The sequence below is a fragment of the Gobius niger genome (assembly GCF_951799975.1).
Source record: "Gobius niger genome assembly, chromosome: 3".
In the NCBI taxonomy this organism is placed as follows: domain Eukaryota; kingdom Metazoa; phylum Chordata; class Actinopteri; order Gobiiformes; family Gobiidae; genus Gobius; species Gobius niger.
Window position 1 is genome coordinate 22,630,511 of NC_136854.1, and position 25,031 is coordinate 22,655,541.

General features: G+C 43.9%; 1 protein-coding gene and 2 long non-coding RNA genes across 3 annotated transcripts; all 3 read left to right on the top strand.

The window, feature by feature from the left end:
- Window positions 1–13,976: 13,976 nt before the first annotated feature.
- Window positions 13,977–14,556, top strand: LOC306961540. The gene is made up of 3 exons (XR_013792780.1): window positions 13,977–14,102; window positions 14,296–14,336; window positions 14,438–14,556. It is a non-coding gene; the product is annotated as an uncharacterized lncRNA (long non-coding RNA).
- A 4,416-nt stretch (window positions 14,557–18,972) lies between these two features.
- Window positions 18,973–20,427, top strand: LOC306960743. Its single transcript, XR_013792701.1, has 4 exons — window positions 18,973–19,088; window positions 19,449–19,586; window positions 20,067–20,110; window positions 20,207–20,427. It is a non-coding gene; the product is annotated as an uncharacterized lncRNA (long non-coding RNA).
- Window positions 20,428–21,536: 1,109 nt separating this feature from the next.
- On the top strand, window positions 21,537–23,411 carry LOC306961285 (uncharacterized protein). Its single transcript, XM_079553977.1, has 5 exons — window positions 21,537–21,562; window positions 22,058–22,459; window positions 22,887–23,030; window positions 23,100–23,143; window positions 23,215–23,411. Exons 1-5 carry the CDS (start codon window positions 21,538–21,540, stop codon window positions 23,338–23,340), a joined length of 741 nt encoding a protein of 246 aa, XP_079410103.1. The 5' UTR covers window position 21,537; the 3' UTR covers window positions 23,341–23,411.
- Window positions 23,412–25,031: the final 1,620 nt, after the last annotated feature.

Here is a 25,031-nt window from a genome sequence, read left to right on the forward strand (position 1 = left end):
ATATCAGCTAGCTTCTGATGCTTTTGAGTTTACCTTTTTGTGTACTTTGGGGTTGTTTTATTTCTGATTTTTCTCTTTATTTTTAAGTTCCCCATGATGAAGTACATGGATGCATCCCTACAAGAAAGACAATCAGGCTTTCAAAATAAGAGCGCTCACCAAATTCTGTGCAAACAAGGTGAAAATCCAGCCCAAAGGAGATAAAAATTTTCCAACAGATTCCGTGGGTTGAAAAAACATGATGAAGGCCTCATCACACAAAACTTGATTTTATTTTTTTTGTTGACCTGACCTAACGACTTTCTGCGCAAGCGACTTCTGTGTTGTGTTTTGTGTCTTTGTTGACTGCTGTGTGCGTATGTCTGTCATGCATCTCTGGCACTGATTACAGGCGTAGATGCGACCTGTAATATGAACACGATAACAAAATTCTTTTCTTCCAACAGGCCGGGCTTCGTATATAATAACCACTAACCACTAACAAACCTGAAACTAACAACTTCTTGTTCTATAGCAGGTGGAGAACGCTCTGACACATAATACGTGTCAAAAGGGGGGATATTGGGTGTTGGTTGAATAAGAAGATCTTTTAATGCTGTCAGAAAGTAAATTGTCTTGTCACAAGATCTGCCTCACAGAATGAATGAAGGCCCATGCCAAGGCCCATGGGCGCAGAGTGACCACGGAGAGCCGTGAGAGGGAAGCGCCGAGGGGACGACATGGATCCACGCCAACCACTGCTAGGTGATGCTGCCACAGATGACCCCAGAACGCTGACACCGATGGTGGGGACGGAGCAGGCACAACCGCGGCTCCCGACGCTGAAGGGGTGGGCTGTTGTGCGACCTCCGACGCTGGAACCGGCCAACAACAACAACAACAACAACGAGAGACACCCCCGAGAAGAACACAACGCCCCGACTCCCACGTGTCCCACTCTCCTGCCCAAGGCCATATCTCTGACCCCCGAGACTTGGCCATACTTGAGTCACAGAGAGCTGAACTTCGCAACCTACGTGCCGTTGCCCTTCAGAACCGGTTGGTTCTGGACCACCTGACCGCGTCTGTTGGGGGTGTATGCACGATCATTGGGTCATCCTGCTGTACCTACATTCCCGCCAACGATGAGGACGGAGGCCTCATCCAACAGGGCATAGCCAATCTGACCAAACTCCGGGACGCCATGCAAATGGACAATGTCACAGACACCCCTCACGGCCTGGACTGGTTCCTATCGTCCTGGCGAAGTGTACTCATTAATCTTGGTTTGGCCCTGCTGACTGTTTCGATTTTACTCTCATGTGTACTACCTTTGGTGTTCCGGTCCATTAGCAAAATTATGTCGACTCACTTCATGGCCGTCCAATGCACTGGCCCTGGGACGGACCCAGCAGCTAGCCCACTCAATCCCGACGCTGATTATATCAGCGATTCTGACGACGACTTTGTATAATTCTGCCACAATGTCTTTTTCATGTATATCCTTACTCTGTCTACCCTTTTTGACATACGTGTATCCCCTGCTGTTCACTTGCAGTGTGGAGGGAGTTTTTATCACACTGATCAGCCGTTGACAACCACCCCGCAAAATAGGAGGCTTGGGTGACGGCATTTCATGCCCATCAACAACTCCTGTTTTGCTCGGGACCAATGCCAGGTTCACTTAACCAAACGGGACTAATGTGATGTATACCAAAACTAGGTTTTGGAATCATCAAGAGAGAGGAGTGTGGTGGTAAGTTTAGTTAGAGTTAAGCTAGTAACCAAACCGGCGCCATTCGGCCTGGCTCCCTGCTGTGTGGTTAGACCGGTTCTCCTTCCCGTATCCCAGACAGACAATAGGCCAAGACGACCCAACACCTTCCCCACAAAAGATCCAGATCCTGGGTCTGGTCAAGATCCTGGGCAGGGCCGTTTCGCACCTAGAAAGACACTAGGCGCACATGGCCCACTTCACATGACAATGGTCTCCTCCCAGGCAAAGCGCCTCTTGGCCGTTTGCATTTACATCTCCAAATGTACCACCATGTCTTTGTTCTGTTGTACCGCCTTTCATGTATGTGTGTATATAACCAGCTACGAAACCTTGCTCCGCAGATTTGCACACAGATCCGTCTGAGCGCACAATCTCCGCATGCGTAATAAATCCACATGTTGACTAGACAAACTTCTCTTAAGCTTTATTAAGTAAGAAAATCCACAACAGTATCTTGTGCCAGACATTGAGGTGGGCGGGAGAGTCATCCCTAGGAGAGGGATCTTAGTTGCTAAAAACCCCCCTGGGTAGGTTGGTTCGCCCCAAGTGCCTGGTATAATTGGCATGAATGTCATTAGAGCTTACTATCAGCAGTTGTTTGCTCAACATGGTCCGGAGTTGTTTGATCTCCAGCCTGTGTTAGGGCCTCCCTCCTCCTGGCTACCTGTCCTCCAATTATGCCATCATGGGGAGCAGCAGAATGGCCCCAACCAGACCAGTGTAGCAAAACTCCAGGGTAGAGCGGTGGCGGTCCCTGCTGGTTGTACAAAGTTTGTCCCTGCTACTTGTTCCGCTATTTTGCGTCAACAGGCTCTGCGTTAATTGAGCCCTTGCGTGCGATGGCTGGTTTACCTGAGGGCCTGCTAGTATCGCCTTCGTTGGTTACTGTGATAAGAGGCACAGCATATGTTCCTGTGGTTAATGCGGGTGTATCTACAGTCACGTTGAAATCACGTTGCGCCCTTGGCCTTTTGTCCTCAGTGGAGGTTGTTAGTCTGCCCCCGGGCTTTCAGGAAGTCCCATGTGCACAGGACAAAGTTGTTGCAGCGGTTCGGTCCCACACCGCAGAGTCGGGTTCGGTTAAAGAGAAAATACGTTCATTTGACCTCTCCATGCTAAGTGCGGCAGTGTTTTCTGCGTCGGTGTTTTCTGCGTTTGAGGGTGATCTTGGCTGCACACAACTGCTGACACATAGTATACCGTTGTTGGATGAGGCTCCGGTGCGGCCGCGATATAGGCGCATCCCTCCGTCCGAATATGAGGCTGTGAAGTCACACATTAACCAGCTGCTGGCATCCCAGATAATAAGAGAGAGCAGTAGCCCCTATCCGTCACCTATTGTCCTGGTCAGAAAGAAAGACGGAAGCCTGCGCCTCTGTGTCGATTACCGGCAGCTGAACAAAAGGACAAGGAAGGACGCTTTCCCGCTGCCCAGGATTGAAGAGTCCTTGGATTCATTATCAGGGGCCAAATGGTTCACAACAATGGACCTAGCATGCGGTTACAACCAGGTTCCAATGGCTGAAGGTGATAAGTCCAAGACCGCATTCTGCACCCCTTTCGGCCTCTTTGAGTTTAACAGGATGCCGTTTGGACTGTGCAACGCCCCTGGGACTTTTCAGCGGTTGATGGAGAGAATGTTCGGGGCACAGCATGGACAATCCCTTTTGTTGTACTTGGATGATATTGTCGTGTTTTCTTCCAGTGTGGACGAGCACCTTAAGCGCTTGGAGACGGTGTAAAGCAGGCTGCACCTGGAAGGACTCAAAGTTAAGCTGGAAAAGTGTGATTTTTTCAAAACTCAAGTGTCGTACCTGGGTCATCTCATCTCCGCAGAGGGGGTATCCACCGATCCAGGGAAAGTCTCTGCTGTGTCCAACTGGCCCCGCCCCACCAATGTCGCGGCGCTGCGGTCTTTCCTCGGCTTCGCAAGCTACTAGAGGAGGTTTGTGGAGGGCTTCTCCAAACTCGCTGGCCCCCTTCATCGGCTGGTGGCAGAGGTCGCTGGGTCCACTGGTCGGCGAGGACGGGGGTCGCCACTGGAAAGTGCCTGGACGGAGGACTGTGAGCAGAGCTTTCATGAGTTGAAAGACCACCTTGTGAGTGCCCCCACACTAGCTTTTGCTAACTTTTCTTTGCCTTTTATTTTAGAAGTTGACGCAAGCCACTGTGGACTCGGAGCCGTGTTGTCGCAGGAGCAGGAGGTTCGGGTGAGGCCAGTCGCATACGCCAGTCGGAGTCTCCATGCTGCAGAAAAGAACAACAGCTCCATGAAACTCGAAATGCTGGCCATGAAGTGGGGAATGGCGGAGAAGTTTAAGGACTACCTCTGGGGGCATCAGTGCCTTGTGTGGACTGACAACAACCCATTGAGTCATCTGGACACTGCCAGGCTGGGGGCAACAGAGCAGCGCTGGGTGGCTGAACTTTCAGCCTTTGACTACACGGTCAGGTATCGTCCAGGGTGTGTTAACAAAAATGCTGACGCTCTTTCAAGGCAGACTACCGATGGGGGCCAGTTGCAGTTGGAACAGTTCCTTCCTGGTACAGTGTTGCCCGAAGAGCTCCATGGCAACGTTCCTGGGCCATCTCCAGTTGTCATTCAGTCCATTGCAGTCATGTCATCTCGCACGTCAGCTGACCTCGAATTGCTTCAAAGAGCGGACCCCGCCATTGCCGCCTTCATGGAGTTCTGGCAGCAGCAGAGGGTGCCAAGTCGGGCTGAGAAGGAGAAGCTGGATGTTGCTGCTCGTGGGTTGGTGAGGCAATGGGACCGGATCGTGCAAAGGGAGGGTGTCCTGTACCGCCGGATCTGGAGGCCTGATGGCGGAGAGGAGGTACTGTAGCTTCTTCTCCCTGAGAGTCTAAGGGCGGAGGTGTTGCGGGAGCTTCACCAAAACCATGGGCACCAGGTGATAGAGCGGACGACCGAAGTGGTGAAGCAGAGGTGTTTCTGGCCAGAGGTGGACAAAGATGTGAAGGACTGGTGTCAGCAGTGTGAGCGTTGTGCAGTTTCAAAGAGCACCCAACCAAAAGTCCGGGCACCCATGGGCCACCTACTCTCTGCAAAACCAAACCAGGTGCTGGCCATTGACTTCACCTTCTTGGAGCCTGCCCATGATGGACGAGAGCTGGTGATGGTGATGACGGACGTCTTTTCCAAATTCACGTAAGCAGTTCCGACTCGAGATCAGAAAGCGTCCACTGTGGCTCGAGTTCTGGTCCAGGAGTGGTTCTATCGGTTTGGGGTGCCGGGCCGCATACACTCCGATCAGGGGAGGAACTTTGAGAGCGTCTTGGTGCAACAATTATGCGAGCTGTACGGGGTCCAGAAAAGTCATACTACGCCCTATCACCCCCAGGGAAATGGCCAGTGCGAGCGCTTCAATAGGACTATGCACAATCTGCTGCGTTCCCTTCCTCCAGAGGAGAAGCGCAACTGGCCAGAGCACCTCCCTCAGCTTGTCTTCTATTACAACGCCACGACACATCAGTCTACAGGGGAGTCTCCACACTTCCTCCTGTTCGGCCAGGTGCCCAACCTACCTGTTGATTTCCTGCTCGGCCATCTCCCCGAACCTACAGCTGGCCGTGTGTGTGAATAGGTGGCAGAACATCGTCGGAGGCTTAGGATGGCTATGGAAGTAGCCAAGGACCGAATGGAACTGGCAGCCCAGAAGAGGAAGGATATTCCATCGCCCCGGTTGATAGACTTCACCAGGTTCGCCAAGTGCATCGCACCTCTTTGAAGCTTGCTCTGGCCCCCACAGATATTGAGGTTTGGCTTCCGAGTGTACCCGAGGAGATCAGCGATGAGGATGAGAACACCTGGTTGGTGTTAAGGGAGGCTAACAGCAATCCATCCACCCCCGTGGAGCCTCAGCCACCTGGGGTAGCTCATGCTCCCTCTCCTCTGCGAGTGCTGCGGACCCCTCAGGGTGATGGGACAGTTCCGCGCAAGTTTCTGCCCGAAAGACTGCGGGTAAACACTCAAACCCACATCACCTCCCATGATCGGCCAGGAGCAACGATCGTGGGGCAGCTGTCTCTCCTCTGATCCAGGGTGCCAGCAGCTTGGCCACAGCCATTTTTCGACCTTGGTCCTAATATTTAATCGGTGGGTGTTGCGGGGTTACGCCAGTTCCATGTGCAGTGCTATACAATATGTACAGTTTTTCAGTCCGCCTTTTCAGTTTTCCTGGAGCTGGTACCTGCGTTGTACCCAGCTCCCCTTCATGCACACACACACTGCCCTTGGGGTGCTGAAGGCCCCCCTTATATAGTATGAAGCCCCTCCCACAAAACAATTAACAGAGAAAACCCACGGTTTCTCTACATACAGAAACCAAAACACAAAGTAATTAATTTTGAAAAATCCCTAAAATAACTAAAGACAATAATCTGTATACTAACAGCTCAAAATACCCCAAACAAGAAAAATATAATAACGTCCTACGAAAAACGGAAAGTCACGTGATGCCCCGTGACGTCACCCGGATGCGCCCTGCGTATCACGCAACATAATGCGGAAGACGCCTTCACTCGGGTTGGCTGTGTGAGGGTGTGCGCGTGTGCTGTATACTGGAGAAATGTTTGTAACTTGGAATAATCTATGGATGGGAAAAGGATTGAGCAGCGGCCAAGTGTGCACCCATGGCGGCTGTGGTGGCTGAGAAATACCCAGAGGACAGCGGTAAACCGTCTACACGGTAAGGGAAACTTGGTCTGGGTGAGTGTGCGTGTGTGTGCGTGTATACAGGTGTGCTAGCGTCGTGGCCTCCCCGCGTTAGCTGACGGCGACTCCGTCACAGTGGGCCACCAATTCAGTTGGCGGGGGGGGGATGTGACCGGGTCACTGTGGGTAAATGTATGGGGCAGTCGTTTGTCCAACTGGGGTGCTGCAGTGAACGCACCATCCAAGGTGCGTTTCACTTCCGCTTGCCCTGATTAGTAATGCATTAAAGCTGTGGACGCCGTGCAGCATTCAGTCTCGAGGCCGTGGGTTCGAGTGGCGCATGTAAGTAGCTCGCTTTTGGTGCGTTTTAGGCACATCAATACTGTCGCTAATACAATGGACTTCTGGCCCGGGTGTTTTAGGAGTTTACGGGTACTGGCCTCTCCTGTAAAGGCGCCAGAAGCCCCGGTTTGGCCATAGTCTGGTGTATGCAAGGTAAATGCGGTTCAGATTTGTTTTGTTTTTGCTTCCTAACGCACGGTGGAACTAACATGCATATGGTTGATTCAACAGTTGGCCTCTGTTGCCCAATTTATGCTCTCAGATTTGTGCTCTCCGGTTTTTTAGAGTGTGTTGTGGTAAGTTTAGTTAGAGTTAAGCTAGTAACCAAACCGGCGGCATTCGGCCTGGCTCCCTGCTGTGTGGTTAGACCGGTTCTTCTTCCCGTACCCCAGACAGACAATAGGCCAGGACGACCCAGCTCCTTCCGACAAAAGATCCAGATCTTGGGTCTGGTCAAGATCCTGGGCAGGGTCGTTTCGCACCTAGAAAGACAATAGGCGCACATGGCCCACTTCACATGACAATGGTCTCCTCTGCCAGCCCGATTGCATTCCCATGCAAAGCGCTCCTTGACCGCTTGCATTTACATCTCCAAATGTATCACCATGTCTTTGTTCTGTTGTACCGCCTTTCATGTATGTGTATAAAACCAGCTACGAAACCTTGCTCCGCGGATTTGCACACAGATCCTTCTGAGCGCACAATCTCCGCATGCGTAATAAATTCACATGTTGACTAGACAAACTTCTCTTAAGCTTTATTAAGTAAGAAAATCCACAACAATATTTGGCGTTGTTGGCACGTCCTAGCTCAATTTTTTTTTTTTCCAGCGTGGAGACGATCGTGTGCGTTTGGCCGACCTGGAATTATTACTCAAACCAGCCTCCATACCTCACAGTAGCAATTTTCACGAGACGAAGGAGGGCACCGCTCGCCTCGCGCGGGGAAATATTTTTTGAGCGACACGGGACTTTCAAAGAACCTGTTTGTGGTGAGTTTTGTTGTCTTTTCAACTGTGTAAGCCCAGGGCAGCGCTGAAGTGTACACAGCCTTTTTGTTTTTTTTGTTTTCTTTATTTATTTATGTTTTGCTTTCGGATGTTTATTTGCTTGTGTAGAGTGTGTGAGACTTAATCTGTCGGCTGCGCGTTAGTAATTGCTTTAAAAAGCAAGCCTGATCTCTTTGTGTCTCAGCCGCCCGTTCCGATCCAAAAACGCGCGCCTGTTCTGGTTATAAACTAACAGGGGGGGATCCGAACGCCCGAAAGTGGGGAAGAACAGGTAAAAGGCTAAGCGGGATAGACCCAAACGTTACCTTTAAAAGGGAAAATGGGGAAAAGTCAATCTACAGATGCTACATTCAAGGGAACCCAACCGTCGCCTATAACAATGGCAATGGAAAAACGCTTTGGAGGTAAAGCTCGGGAATGCTTGCCAATATGGTCGGCGTCGTTTGGTTTTCCGGAAGGTGGCTCAATGTCGTTAAATCAATTACGCGTGTTGCGTGAAAAATTAGAAGAAGAGAGAGAAAGAATACTGGGGTGTAAGAAAATCACCGCAGAGGATGTCAGAGCCATGCTTAAACATCAGACTTGTCTTGCTATGTGGGAAGATTTGGCTACAGAACGAGACCGCAAGAAAACCACTAAAATGATAGCTCCTCTACCTTCTGCAGAGGTAGAGAACATCCAGGCGCTCACAGACACGAAACCCCGTGGTAAACCTCCACCATACCGTTCCTTTTCCCCTACTAACCCTTTTGCGGAGGGAGCTGAGCTCCATGCTAAATACGCGCCCAAACAAAACGTTGGGTTAAACCACGAACACACTACTGTTGTCCCTTCTGCCTCTTTGTACCCATATTTGTCGTCGCTTTCCTTCGTGCCCCCCTGCCTTCTACCCCCACCGCAGCGCCATCAACCCGAGCAGCACCAGCCCATCCAGCCCTCACAGCGGGAGCACCCTCCAGCCCCAACGGTGCCAGCTGAAAACCCGCAGGAAGTGGGTACCACATCGCCAGCAGAAGAAGACGTGGCGGAAGCACAATGGAGCAGAAAAACGCAGTTAAGGCACGACCCGGAGCCGAGAAAACATTTCGTTGCCACTTTTCCAATGATAGAGATGGTGGGACGCGAAGGACCGGAGTTGGTTTTCAGACCTTGGGGTCCGAGCGAGTTCTTTTCCGCCTCACAACTGCTGTCTACGAGGCCAGAGACAAACTGTTCCAAATTCAGCGAAGATCTGCTCGCCTTTTGCCGCGAATACAAGCCCTCAGGAGCGGAGTGCGCCCGGGTTCTTGTTTATAAGATATCACCTGCGGACTTTCAGAAATTCAAGCCTTATTTGCCCGACCCATCACTACGGGCCAAGGACATCATTGAATCAGAATCTGTACCGTACATGACCGCTATGAAGAAAATGTGTGACGGGCTTGCGGTCGTTTTTCCCCGTAAATACGACCTCAGTATCCTGGCCAAATGTAAGCAGGAGACAGGCGAAAAAGTTGAGGAGTATTATAGCCGCTTGCTCGCTGTGTTTAATGAGAACTCTGGCGTACCCTCGAAGATTACTACAGCAGGAGAGGAGAAAGACAATCCTGTGTACAACGGATATTTCTGCTCCAGATTTGTCGAAGGACTGCTCCCGGAGGTAGCGGCAAAGGTACGCAACTCTTATGTTGCGTTTGCCGATGGACCCCAGATAAAGGATCTACTAATGCACGCTAAACATGCAGTTTTCTGTCTGGAGGCAGCTCAAAGTCAGGCCACAATGCTATCGGCTCAGGCCCGCACACCCCAAAACCCCCAAAACAATTCCAACAAGGACAAACAGATTTGGGAGAACAACAACGGGACGAGGGTGATAGAATGCTGGAACTGTGGGAAACGCGGACATAGAGCAAGAAACTGCCGCAACCCGCCGAAAAGCCAAGAGACTCAAAACAGCCGCGAGCAACACAACCAGCCCCAGTGGAAGCGAAATCAGAAGAGCCACCACCAGTGGCAGCAAAATCAGACCCGAGAGCCACAGTGGCAACAACAACAACCCCGCTATGGAGGCCCACTAAACGGCCCCCACTCGTTTAATCACGGAGAGCGCTACGAGGCTGACTGACTAGACGGGGAGAAATGGCAAGGCAGCGGCTCACGCGGGGGACACACGGAGGAAACCGTACCAGCGGGTAACACATTCACACTTGTCACAGAAGCGATCACTCATCTGTCACATCTGCCTCACAGAATGAATGAAGGCCCATGCCAAGGCCCATGGGCGCAGAGTGACCACGGAGAGCCGTGCAGGAGGGAAGCGCCGAGGGGACGACATGGATCCACGCCAACCACTGCTAGGGGATGCTGCCACAGATGACCCCAGAACGCTGACACCGATGGTGGGGACGGAGCAGGCAAAACCGCGGCTCCCGACGCTGAAGGGGTGGGCTGTTGTGCGACCTCCGACGCTGGAACCGGCCAACAACAACAAGATAGATAGATAGATAGACCTTTATTGTCCCACAGGGGGAAATTTGTTTTCACAGCCGTCACAGAGACACACACAAAAGACACAGAAGACAAGCCAAAGACAGTAACAGCACACTACGCAAAAGAGAATATACGGGGGGGGGCGGGAATTACAGGTCGTTCAATGCGGCTATGGCGGAGGGGATAAAACTTTTCCTGAAGCGTACCCGCTCCCACCGCGGAGTCCTGTACCTACGGCCTGATGGCAGCAGGACGAAGTGAGTGTGGAGAGGGTGATCGGAGTCCATGGCTATAGTACGTGCGAGGCGTGTGACTGCTTTCTTATTGATGACAGAGGGGTCTGTGATGGGGAGATTAACAATTTTGGAGACTGTTTGTGTGACCTTGGTGATTTTTTTCTTGTTTTTGATGGTGAGCATGTTGAAGAAGCAGGGGGAACAGTAGAGCAGGATGGGTTGGATGATGCTATTGTACAGGAGGAGCAGGAGGTGTGGGGAAACACATAGAGCGCGGAGTTTGCGGATGATATAGAGTTTTTGTTGGGACCGTTTGTGAATGTCTGTAACATGTTGATCAAAGGTAAGCATATTGTCCAGAGTGAGTCCAAGGTATTTAAAATGATTTACTCTTTCAACAGTCTGATTATGAATGATGGTGGGGGCCAGGTCCAGGGCGGGTGAGCCTGTGTATATAAGCATCTCCTTGGTTTTCTCCACGTTGAGCTCAAGGAAATTCTCCGAGCACCACTGAGTGAAGTGATTGACTGATCGATGGTAGGCAGTAACTGAGTTACTATCTGTGAGTAGTGCGAGGATGGCAGTGTCATCTGAGTATTTGAAGTAAGTAGTGGTTGGTAGGGGGCTTAAACAGTCATTTGTGTAAAGAGTGTAGAGAAAGGGGCTGAGCACGCAGCCCTGGGGGGCTCCGGTGTTGGTGAGAAGAGTGGATGATGTGACCGAGTCTATTCTGACGGCCTGTGGTCTATTGCTGAGGAAGCAATGGATCCAGCGGATGAAGAGTGGAGACAGGCTGAGGAGTTGAAGCTTCTTAATCATCAGATGGCGTTGGATCGTGTTGAATGCTGAGCTAAAGTCGATGAAGAGGATGGATGCGAACGTACCGGGTGATTCCAGATGCCGCAAGAGGGGGTGGAGGAGACATGCCACCGCATCCTCCGTGCCCCGCCTGGCACGATACGCGAACTGGTAGGGGTCCAGCTGGGATCTGACCGCTGGAAGAATGGACTGGAGAATGAGTTTTTCCAGGCACTTGAGGTCAGTGCTATGGGCCTGTAGTGATTTGGCTGGGAAGGGCGGGGTTAACAACAACAACAACAACAACAAGAGACACCCCCGAGAAGAACACAACGCCCCGACTCCCACGTGTCCCACTCTCCTGCCCAAGGCCATATCTCTGACCCCCGAGACTTGGCCCAAACGAGTGTGGGGAAGGCCCCAAAGAGAGTCTCGTCACCCCAAAAAACCAGACCTCGCCAGGACCACCGATGCTCTGCACGCGCTCAGAGAGAGCGGCGCCCCTGAGAACAAGCCATGAACATTTGCCTTGCACAGGAAAGACTGCTGAACTCCCGCATATGCCTAGGACGGAAAAGGCTGACACTGACTCCTGCTGTCCGGATTCATCGTTTTATTCAAAACTCTGTGACTCACGACGTGGCTTGCGTTAAACGCCCTTATTGAAGAGTCTGTACCCTAAATAGGGGGTTTGGGTGACGGCATTTTGCCCATCAACAACTCCTGTTTTACTTTGTGTCTAAATGTCATGCTTAAATTCGACTCTAATGACAACAATGTTTCTCCCGAACACAAGTTTGAAGGTGGTGTGATTTCAATGTCTCTGATGCTTAACTGAATGTGATTTCTTCAAAACTGAGTTTTGTAATCATCAAGATGGAGGAGTGTTGTGGTAAGTTTAGTTAGAGTTAAGCTAGTAACCAAACCGGCGCCATTCGGCCTGGCTCCCTGCTGTGTGGTTAGACCGGTTCTTCTTCCCGTACCCCAGACAGACAATAGGCCAGGACGACCCAGCTCCTTCCGACAAAAGATCCAGATCCTGGGTCTGGTCAAGATCCTGGGCAGGGTCGTTTCGCACCTAGAAAGACAATAGGCGCACATGGCCCACTTCACATGACAATGGTCTCCTCTGCCAGCCCGATTGCATTCCCATGCAAAGCGCTCCTTGACCGCTTGCATTTACATCTCCAAATGTATCACCATGTCTTTGTTCTGTTGTACCGCCTTTCATGTATGTGTATAAAACCAGCTACGAAACCTTGCTCCGCAGATTTGCACACAGATCCTTCTGAGCGCAGAATCTCCGCATGCGTAATAAATTCACATGTTGACTAGACAAACTTCTCTTAAGCTTTATTAAGTAAGAAAATCCACAACAAGTAAGTTAAGTTTGTCGGTTACTGGGTGGGTTACTGACGGGTCGCCGAATCAAAGTTGCCTTAGAGATTAACCATAGCCCTGCCCCTTAACATAGCAATGCACTTTTCCACGTAAACATTAGCACTTAGAAACCAAGCACTTTAGGCTGTGAATGTGGATTTATCTTATTTTGTTGCTTTGACTTTGGTTTGGGTTTATTTGCAGTTTTGTTTATTATTCTATTCTTATTTCTGTTAAACTAGTCCATGTTTACTTTCTGGAGTGTGGGTGCGTGAAAAATACATTTTAAAGAAATAACCTATTTTAATAATTGTAAAATAAAGAGATATAAATGTTGTACTACTTCTGACTTTGCTCATTTTTGTAGCCAGACCCACCTGCCTATTTTCACAGGGAAACCCTCTGCTAACTTAACATACGAGCATAGTGCAGACCAGGGGGCTTGTTGCCCCGCCCTTGTCCACAGCACGTTAGAGAAGTTACACAAAAATAACCTGACCACACATGATATGGTAATCAGTGAGTGTGGCGTGGCTTTGTCTGAAGACCGTACGAGACATGGAGGAACAATTATGTGCTCTCTTTGTTATATCGGGTAAATTTCATTTTCCTCCTGTGCTGGTATTGAAATTGTTTTCTGTGTTGTAAAGAATTTTACATTTTCCTCCAGGTTTTGCTGTTTTTTGCCCTTTGGTCTCTGCTTCTATTTTGGATGTGAGAGTTAAACCCGGAGACAACATCACAGTGGTCTGTGACTCTGCGTGTCCTACAGGAGTCTACACTGTGTGGTACCACATCTCTCAACAGAACCAGCCAACGCTTGTTCTGAAATTTAGGAGCGCAAATGATGCTAAGTCATTTCCTCGATTTAAGTTATTGAAGAACACCAAGTCTAAATGTTATAACCTGCATATCACTAATATCACAGAATCTGATGAAGGCCTGTACTTCTGTGGAACTGAGACTACAGAAGTTGTGGAGGTTGAGAAAATTGACCAAAAATTCATGTACAACTTTGGAAATGCCACAGCAAGAATACTAACAAGTAAGTACGTACGCTTTAAGCAGCATAGAGCTTCATCTTACATAATTTAAATGCAAGTTTGAAGTGTAAAAAGTCTATATATATATATATATATATATATATATATATATATATATATATATATATATATATATATATTTTAATCTAAATAAGTCAGTCCAGTTTTTATGCTTCACTGGGGCCGTCATGCAAGCAATGACAAACTCAAAATAGTCATAAAAAAAACATTACTAAATGTGTCTCATGGGCCTGTTTTGCAGAGAGTACTGATGAACATGACGGTCAAAATGCTGTGAAGACAGTGCCATGGTCAGTGTGGTTAATGCCACCTGCGGCTCTTCTCTGTTGTAACATCTGCCTCATTCTGCTCTATCACTTCTGTTCCAATAAAGGTACGCTGACAGTCACAAATTATTTCTTTCTTTCTTTGTGGAATTATATATATATATATATATATATATATATATATATATATATATATATATATATATATATATATATATATATAGCTTTTAATAATTAAGATAATGGGAATCCTTACTTAATATTTTATCATTATTAATATTACGTTGTGTTTTTCAACAGATTTCCACCTAAGACAAGGACTTCAGACTACAGCATGTCAGGTAACTGATACAATTATTAGGGCAAAATGCTGACAAGATTGTGATATATGAAATGATAATGTGGGGGAAAAATAACTAAAAGTTCATATTTATTTTATCAGTTTGCAGATTCAATTTATACGACACAAGTTGTGTTTTCAACCAAGGACACAAAAACACAGTAACAAAGCAAGATGACGGACTCTCTCTCTTTCTCTCCACCATTTCCTTTTGTTTGCACATTGTAATTGTATAATTGTATAACAATTAAACAAAAACAGTTGTATTGTGTCTGTTCTCATTTACTCTCCAGCCAAAAGCAACATTTTGACACACGAGTTTTTAAGTTGACTCAGCTGAAGATGAACAATCAATGAGTCAATCCATGCTCTAAAGTGGCACATTTTTGCTGACATTTGTTTCAAAACATTAAGACATTATTTTTTATCACTAATTTATATATTTTTTACATTTGTATTTCGACTACATGGGTATTTTAGCATAAAAATAACTTAACATTTGCGGCCTTATTCCCAAATTAATGCTGCTGTTGGCATTGTTGTATTATTAGTATTTTGGATTTATTCAAACATTACTTTATTTTTGCTGCACATTCACACAAAGCGCACTGGTTTGGGGAATATTGTTCATTATTCTTAAGAGTGAGTGACTTTGTGCAAAACAAATCATAACGCCGCCCAAGAAGGGACTTCCTGTTTCGATCCAGCACACCAATATAAAAGCACCATCTTCATTAGTTCAGCAGTTAATTAGTTCAACTTTCTTTCTGCTTAACTATTAACAGGCAAAACACATAGAATGTGTGTATTTAATTATATTCTTATGTTGCACGTACCTGCTGAACTAATCAATGAGAAGAGCTGTGTGCTTTTATTTTGGCGTGCTAGATCGAAACAGGAAGTCACCTTTTGGTCGGTGCTGTTTTGATCTGAAGTTATGAGTCAATTCAGTGATAGTTGTGATGAAGTTGAGTGTATCCAGATGATGAGACTGAAGTGGTGGTGGTTGAGTTTTACAAGTGGATGGAAACTGTTGTGGTCTGTGAACTGCAAATGTGTTAACACATGCACATGAAAACATGATCAGATGAGTATTGCAGGCATATTTGTTCATTATAGTAATAGGAAGTGTGCATGTAGGTTATGATTGCAATTAAAATGTAGTCGTCTATCATTTATCTTTTTTCTTTTCCTGATTTTCAACTGCTTCAAATCAAGATGTTGTTGTCCAATAAATAGGAACTTTGCCAGTGATTCATCACCACAGAAGAAATACAGATATGAACACGGTGCATAAACTGATTTTATTTATTTTAATTCATGTTTAGGAGAGCGGTGGTTGACATTAACCCTTCAAAATAATTTTAGGGAATTTTGGAATATGGGAACAAACCAAGGAAAGTAATAAAACTTAATGATGATGCAATTCCTTCACTGGGTGTCAACATTTCAGTACCATCACAGAATTACACATGAAAATAACAAAACCAAGATATGTGGCCAGTGCTCTTTCAATCGAGACTGAACCATCTCCCCGTTAGGCTTGAACACTAAACAGTAACAAAAAAAATAACTTAAGGAACTTGGTTGGTTGGTTGGTCGGTCGGTCGGTCGGTCGGTTGGTCGGTCGGTTGGTTGGTCAGTTGGCTGACTGAACATTGTCTGCTTGATATTTGACCAAAGCAAGATCATTTAGAGCTTATTTTTAAACAAACATTCCCATGGCTAGCATGAGTTAAATTAAAAGTAAACCTAATTTGTGGAATAAACGTTTCTCAAATAACATATATAGCGCTTTATCATGTACAACTTATCGTAAAAAAAAAATGCTTTCTATAAAGTGTGCAGCAATTTGAAACCACAAGCATGTCATTAACCACCACAGGTTTAAATGTTCCATTTAAGTAGCCATTCACATCATTGCTTGGTTTACAAAAATAACCCGATACTCCTTGATCAGTGAGTGTGGAGTGACTTTGTTTGAAGACAAAGAGAAATGGAGGGGAAATTATTTGTGATATCAGGTAAGTTTCATTTTCCTCCTGTGATTGTATTGAAATAGTTTTCTGAAAGAATTTGAAATTTTCCTCCAGGTTTTACTGTTCTTTGCCCGTGGGTCTCTGGTTCTATTTTGGATGTGAGGGTTAAACCAGGACATAATATCACAGTGGTCTGTGATTTTGCATGTGATCTCTTAACAGAACCACACTCGTTCTGAAAACAAAAAACAGGAATATCGGCTAAATGAGGCATTGATGAATCTGCCGTCTCGATTTCAGTTTTTCAAGAACACCAAGTCTAAATGTTATAACCTGCATATCACTAATATCACATAATCTGATAAAGGCCTGTACTTTTGTGGAACTGAGACTACAGAATTTGTGGGGGTTGATAAAATTGACCAAAAATCCAAGTACAGCTTTGGAAATGCCTCAACAAGAATACTACTTAGTAAGTATATTTAATGTATGACACTTTTAGCAACATAGGGCTTCCTCTGACATAATTTAAATGCAGGTTTAAAGTGCAAAATTAAAAAGTCAGTCCACTTAATATGGTTCATTGGGGCCATCATACAAGCAATGACGAACTCAAAATAGTCATAAAAAAAAACATTACCAAATGTGTCTAATGGGCCTGTTTTGCAGAGAGTACTGATGAACATGACGGTCAAAATACTGTGAAGACAGTGCCATGGTCAGTGTGGTTAATGCCACCTGCGGCTCTTCTCTGTTGTAACATCTGCCTCATTCTGCTCTATCACTTCTGTTCCAATAAAGGTATGTTGACAGTCACAAATTATTTCTTTCTTTCTTTGTGGAATATATCACTGTGTGATATATCACAAAGTGTGTTCCTAGAATGTTAACATGCTATGGAGGATATTTAAAGTGTATTATGCTTTGCCGCTATATAAAAAATAAAAATGGGAATCACTTCTTACGATTTTTATCATTATTAATATTTTGTTGTGTTTTTCAACTGATTTCCACCTAAGACAAGGACTTCAGACTACAGCATGTCAGGTAACTGATACAATTATTAGGACAAAATACTGACCAGATTGTGATATATCAAATGATCATGTGGGGGTGAAGTAAATAATAATTATTTATTTATTTCGCTCTAAAGTGGCACATTTTCACTGTATTTGTATTTACATCTTTTTCTATATTTGTATTTCTACTACATTGGTATTTTAGTGTAAAAATAACTGTATTTATGTTCAAACATTTCTTCATTTTTGCTGCAAGACACAACAATCCACTCACACAAAGCGCACTGGTTTGGGGAATATTGATCAATATTCTAGTGAGTAGCAATTCAGTGAAAGTTGTGATAAAGTTGAGTGTATCCAGATGGTGAGACTGAAATGGCGGTGTTTGTGTTTTACAAGTGGATGGAAACTGTTGTGGTCTGTGATCTGCAAATGTGTTAACGCATGCACATGAAAACCTGGTCAAAGTATTGCATTATTACGACATATTTGTTCAACATTACAGTAATAGGCTGTGTGCAGAGCTAGGTTATGATTGCAATTGAAATGTGGTCTTCAATCATTTATTTTTATTTTCTCTTCCTAATTTTCCACTGCTTCAAGTCAACATGTTACTGTCCAATAAATAGGAACTTCGGCAGTGATGCAGAAGAAATGCAGATATGAACATGTGCATAAACTGTGCAAGTAATTTTAGGGAATATTGGATATGGGAACAAACCAAGGAAAGTAATTAAGCTTAATGATGATGCAATTCCCTCATCTGGATGTCAACATTTCAGTACCGTCACAGAATTACACATCAAAATAACAACAGTAACTAAAATGATGTTGGTTGGTCGGTCGGTCGGTCGGTCGGTCGGTTGGTTGGCTGAACCGTGTCTGCTTGATATTTGACCAAAGAGAGATCATTTAGAGCTTATTTTGGTTCAACTCAATACTAGAAATGTTATAGGCACACATTGGCACACACAAGTTGGCATGAGTGAAATTAAAAGTAAACCTAATTTAGTGGAATAAACGTTTCTGAAATAACGTATACAGTACTTTATACTTTATTTTACTACTTATAGTAAACCTTTTCTTTCTGTAGTGTAGCAATTTGAAACCACAAGCGTGTCATTAACCGCCACAGGTCTAAATGTTCCATTCAGGTAGCCAATCACATCTTTGCTTGGTTTACAAAAATAACCTGACCACACATGATATGGCAATCAGTGAGTGTGGCGTGGCTTTGTCTGAAGATCGTACGAGGCATGGAGGAACAATTATGTGCTCTCTTTGTAATATCGGGTAAGGTTCATTTTCCTCCTGTGCTGGTATTGAAATAGTTTTCTGTGTTATAAAGAATTTGACATTTTCCTCCAGGTTTTGCTGTTTTTTGCCCTTTGGTCTCTGGTTCTATTTTTGATGTGAGAGTTAAACCCGGAGAGAACATCACAGTGGTCTGTGACTGTGACTGTGATTTAGGAGTCTACACTGTGTGGTACCACATCTCTCAACAGAACCAGCCAACACTCGTTCTGAAATTTAGGAGCGCAAATAATGCTGAGTCATGGATCAATCCATTTCCTCGATTTAAGTTATTGAAGAACACCAAGTCTAACTGTTATAACCTGCATATCACTAATATCACAGAATCTGTTGAAGGCCTGTACTTTTGTGGAACTGAGACTACAGAAGTTGTGGGGGTTGATAAAATTGACCAAAAATCCATGTACAGCTTTGGAAATGCAACAACAAGAATACTAATTAGTAAGTATGAATGACTAATGAATAACAGTTTTGAAGTATATAAAATCACTCAAATCAGGGGTTACCAGTGAGTGTTTTCGATGTGTTCGTTTGCATGCCTCTTCCAGTTCAATAGAACATTTTCTAAATAACGACTTGTAAAATGGAAACTAAAAGTTTGCCTTAAAATCAAATTACTCCAGTTGCTTTATTGTCTTATTTACTCTTGGAGTCGCTTTGATACAACTATACTGTATTAACGTACCAGGCGTATGCCTTATTTTCACCGTGTGATGTGCATCAGTGTGCTCAGTTTTATTATTGAAATTGTGCCTTTTAAAACGAAGCTGCTTACACTAAAAAAGTTTCTGGTCAATCTAGAGTCCATTGAGCACGAAGACACCTGCCCAAAGGAGTGCGGTGTGTGTTGGACCCTGCTGTATTCCCTGTGTCCAGCCTTGACGCTTCTCTCCTCTCTGCTCCTTGTGTTTCTGCTTTACTATGACTGCCATAAACAAGGTACATTTATACTCTATTACACTGCACACACACTGCACACATTTGACTCATGCAAGGCAATGAACTGGCCTTTAGTGGAGGAAAAAAAGTTTGCCTACTTTTACTTCATTACATTTATAGAGCAGATATTGTTTTGTATTCCACTTGGTTAAAGAATCTGTGCCATTTTTCTCCATTACTTTTACTAGTAGTAAATTAAATTTGTTTGGTCATCGTTCAGTATATTTTTACATACAGTGGCTTGTGGAAAAAGACATCCATGTAAACATTTGTATCGATAAGGAGCTTGCAGACAAGTTTTTCTTCGCACTTCTGGACAGTGAGGCTGAAAAGTGGCTTGATAACAACAGCCTATAATTATTCATTAATTTTCAATAGTTTTCAGTATCTGCCCACTTTTTTTCTTTGATTCAAGTAAAATGAGAACTTACATATTCACAATAAATGTTTACTGTATTGACGGATGTAAAATCTTCAAAGGCATGAAGAGAGCAGACACCAGCGTTGAGATGAGCCAGAACGAGGTAACAGTCGTATTCAGTGATTACTTATAAGCCTATATGTTGGGTGTTTTAATCTATTTGGCAATATCTTTCATCCTTTAATTTCTTTTTGTTTAGGATGAAGATGTGTGTTACGCTGCTTTAGAAATCCGCCAAGCCTCACAAAGACCGAAGAGAAAGAAAAAGGCCACTGAAAATTCTGATTTCTCAACATATTCTGCCATCAAAACCTCCCAATGAAAATGCAAAATGAGAAAAATGCCACGACTCAACTGACGTCCAAATCTATCTTGACACAATACACATTTTAAATTCCAATTTGTCTTGATTTCTAGGTGTGAAGGGTCCTTAAAATATTTTATTTCACATTTTCTTTTTCGTGAATATACTGTTTCCGCCTGTTTACCCCAGTTGTTTTTATAATAGTCTTTTTTTCTTTTCTTTTCTTTTTTCTTCTTCTTCTTCTTCTTCTTCTTCTCCTTCTTCTTCTTCTTTGCATGATTATGGCCGGAAGTTATTTTAAACTTTTTTTTTTTTTTTTTTTACGTTTTTACACATCATGTTTCTTCAAGGTTTTATTGGGCTGTAACAGAACAGCCCAAATCATCAGTCTCAAATCTTGAGCTGAGTTTCTCCTTCTCCTTATTAAGCTCTGCCTGTCTTACATTAGGCTGCATGAATGGCAGATTATTATTTTGGAAGACTCGATGACTGCAAATAGCTTTCAGTTAATGGGATCCATAGAAAGACCAACAGGATTATGATGGTTTTGTATTTTGAATATTGGTAAATACTGTACATAAAAGAGAAACAATATCTGTATAAACTGTAAATATGTATTAGAGAGTTGTACATAAACTAAAACAAATGATCTGGAACTCACTTGACGGAAATTGTGGAGTGAAAGAAAAAAATGTCTTGTAAAGGTTTTTGTGTTCTGAAGTGAAAATGTGTGTCACAAACCTCAACTCCATGTGTTGTTGAGAAGCCTGGAGTAGGTCTACATGAGTTCTCTTCAACCTACTGCTTTTGAGTATGCACATTCATTTATTGTTGTGAACATTTGTTGTTGCTGTTTTTTATGCTGATCAAATAAACTGAATTAACTAAATTAAATTAGAGTAGAGTAGAAACAATAAAGTAAAAGACCAGGCATTGTCAAAATGATTGTGTGCCAGATGTTTTGTAAGTATAAGATGTCTGTCAAATCTCTTGTGTGTGATGCAGAGTGAAGTGCAACGTCACACTACAGTTTTGATAGCATCAGACCACATTGTTTTTGTACCCCTCCTCTTATGGGTCATGAGCCGCCACAAAGGTGAATGTTTCATTCACACAGCCAATCAGCGGACACCGCTCCATTTACGGAAAAGGCTCATCATTCAAAATGAACTATCGAGCTACTGTGACCTAAATGAATATTGGCAATGACACAAGTAACTGGGAAGATGACTTGGATTTTCTTACTTTCAGGTATACTTACATAACTATATGTTAGCGATATTAATATGGGTTCAGGGATTATAACCATTGGTGCATATGTATGCTGTTATGTAATCTGATATTGAACATATTTAAAAAATATACTTCATTTTATTTATATTAAATAATTACACTCAGACTTAAATATAGGCTGTGCCTTTCCCTATTACAGACAATTAATGTTATTTAACGCAGATCTCCACTTCCATGAAGATTCATGACATATTAATTAGTCTCTGTAAAAGTTATTTTTTTCATACTTTTTGCCTTTGAAAACATGTTTTGAAAACAGTGCTGAATCTTAACCATTGTGTATGTAACACATAGGTACAAGTTATTACACATTGTGACATAGCACATTCAATAAAGGATTATCTTATCTATGTCTAGTATTAATGAAATGAAAACAAAGGTTTGAAAGAGGTTAGAAAACGTTCTGAACCCACTGTACGTCCTGTCTAACACTGCAGCTCCTGATGATTGCAGGACTTGTGTCTTCGTGGCTTTCAGCGTCTGGTGTGGATGTGACAGTGGGAGCTGGAGACAGCATCACATTACACTGCGACTGTCCACTCTCAGTTGGAGCTTTCACCGTGTGGTACAGGAACTGCTCTCACATTTACCAGCCCTCACTGGTCCTCAGGCTGACACTGGAGTCTGCGTATCAGCCCAACAAATCCAAAAAGGCCTGGACGAGCCCCCTGCCTGGTTACCACTTTGTGAGGAATTACACATCCAATTCCTACGACCTGCTCAACAGCAACACCACAGAGGATCATGTAGGAGTGTACTTCTGTGGCACTGTTTCCCAAACCCTTGTGGAGCAAGGCTGCCTTGTTCAGTCACATCAATACACGTATGGGAAAGTCTCAACAAGGATAATAATCAGTAAGTGGTGAAATGACAAAACATGTGTCACACTTTAGTTAAAGCAGTAAACCAACAGAGCAAATACTGTACATTGTGTTTGTTATTTTATTATTATTATCTTTGTTGCAATTGTAAAGCCCTACAAGAGCATTGACAAGTTTTTGAATGTTTCTATCCAATCGTACATCGATACATTCAGTGTTATAATATAAATTGTTTCTTTTTAATTTGTTAGTATATGTTCACTTAAAACACAAGGCATTTACAATTATTGTAAACTATAGCATTTGCATTTCATATGGTAAACCTTTAATTAAGTGTTTATTTGAATAATTTCTGCAATTAGTGATTTTAAAGATTTTAACCAGAGCAGTTTATTTTTCCAAGATAAATAAAAGATGAGAAAACGTGTTAAGAAATTCATTTAGTTTCTTTTTATCTGCAGAGTCCCCTGAGCATACGGTCCCCTCTGACAATCCTCAATGCTGCGGCGGCTGCTGGACATGGCTGTTATCACTGTGTCCAACCTTTGCTCTTTCCTTCCTTGTGCTGACTGTGGTTTTGGTTTACTTTGGCTGGTTGAAAAGAGGTAAAAGTATTCAGTATGATATCAAGTTTTTTTTTAACATTACCTCATACTTTCATTTGACATTTTAAGCCCCACGCACAGAGGACACGGAAGCACAGATGGGACAAAATGAGGTATGCGGAACTCTGGATCAGACAGAATTTGTGCAAAGTGACAAAATGTTTTTACAAATGTCAAACTGTAGGAGGAGGATGTTTCTTACGCCGCTTTAGAAGTCCATCAGCTGTCTCAAAAACCAAAGAAGAAAAGGACGATCCCTACTGACTTCAGCACTTACGCTGCAGTGAAAACCTCCTCAGCACAAGTTTGATTTATACATCACAAAATATATTGTTGTCTATGTAAGAGCAAATAGAAAGAGATCAGTACTTATGTTATACACTGCTCATTTTACATTTCTGATATTAAAAGCATGCAAAGTTTGCTCAGTTTTCCCTTTTCCTGCAGTTTTTTTTCTTTTATTTTTTGCTCTCAATAAAAGTACCAGGATTAAAATGTTATACTACTTGTTAAGAAGGAAATACACATTTGTCCATGTACTTGTGTGTAATATATATAGTTGTGCTCAAAAGTTTACATACCCTGGCAGATTTTTTTTTATTTTTTTTTACTATTGAAATGAAACGTTTTTCACTTAGTGGTTGTGTGACGCCATTTGTGGTGAAACAACTGAGCTTGCTGTTTTTAAGTCATAGTGACAAAGGAAAGTACCAAAATGACCCTGATCAAAAGTTTACACACCCCAGTTCTCGCCCCCTTTAACATCAATCAGTCAGTTTGGATTCTTTTGTGTTTTTTGTGGATGAGGTTTGCAAAGTAATGGATTTCTTCAGGCGACTTGGCCATGCAGCCCATTTTTCTACAAGTGCCTCCTTATTGTGCATCTTGAAACCACTATAGCACTTTTTTCCAGAGAGTCCTGTAATTTACCTGAAATTGTGGGTTTTTCTTTACATCACAAACAATTTTCCAGGCAGTTGTTGCTGAAAGCTTTGTTGGTCGACCTGATCGTGGTGTAGTTTCAACATAGTCCCTAATTTTCCACTTTTGAACACTCCTGCAAAAACTCACTGACCTTTGGTACACACATACTGTTTTCAAACAGGTCACAGGTGAGGATGGTTACCTTTAGCAGCCATTTCTGAAATTTCTGACAGGGTATGTAAACTTTTGAGCACAACTGCAGATAGTAATGGGAGCTGCCACCCCTCGTAAAGGTCTTGCCCCCAGCTGCCACCCCATTGATGTCAGCCAGGTTTTGTCCTTGTCTAGATTCTAGTGTCGTCATCAACCTGGCACTTTATAAATGCATTGTTTCAAGGACTAGTTGCAATTCATGATGTGATTTAAAAATTGCCGCCCCCATTTTTTTTAAAAGATCTGCTCCTGACTTTAAGGTTAAGGATGTACTGTCCTACGGCGACATTAAAGCAGTACTAATTAACTCGTGCCCCTACAGGCCATAAGTACCACTGCAAGTGTCGTAGCACGTTGCGTTTTCTTACTTATTAGTTGTCCGTGAGAGTAAATACTACGCTGACAGAAAAGACAAAGGGAGAGAGGGATATTGTACATCCAATTACACAATAGAGATCATTTTTTTCACTCAAACTTGGCTGCAAATACTTTTTAAGTGGCTCTAGCCCGCAGTAGCCTGTCTTCTTTTTTGTGATTCCATTGGTGTATTGGTGGCTCTGACCTGGAGGCAGGAAAGTTGCAATTGTGGTTTTCTGACCAGAGACACCCCCCAATCATCCCATTAACCCCATATTACCCCTAGAAGGACTACGAAAAAGATTTATTAAAGGGACTATACAGAGTTTAAAAATGTTAAAATTAAGTATTTTCCTCCCCCTACATGTTCCAGCCATGTCCTAATGTGTAGAATAAGCCCAGACCTGTTCACCACAACTGCCTCTAAAATCCTGCACTGTCACTCAAAAAGGTGTCACTTCGGTCCGAATCGCCGTCATGCACAAGCTTAATATAGAAGGTGCAGTT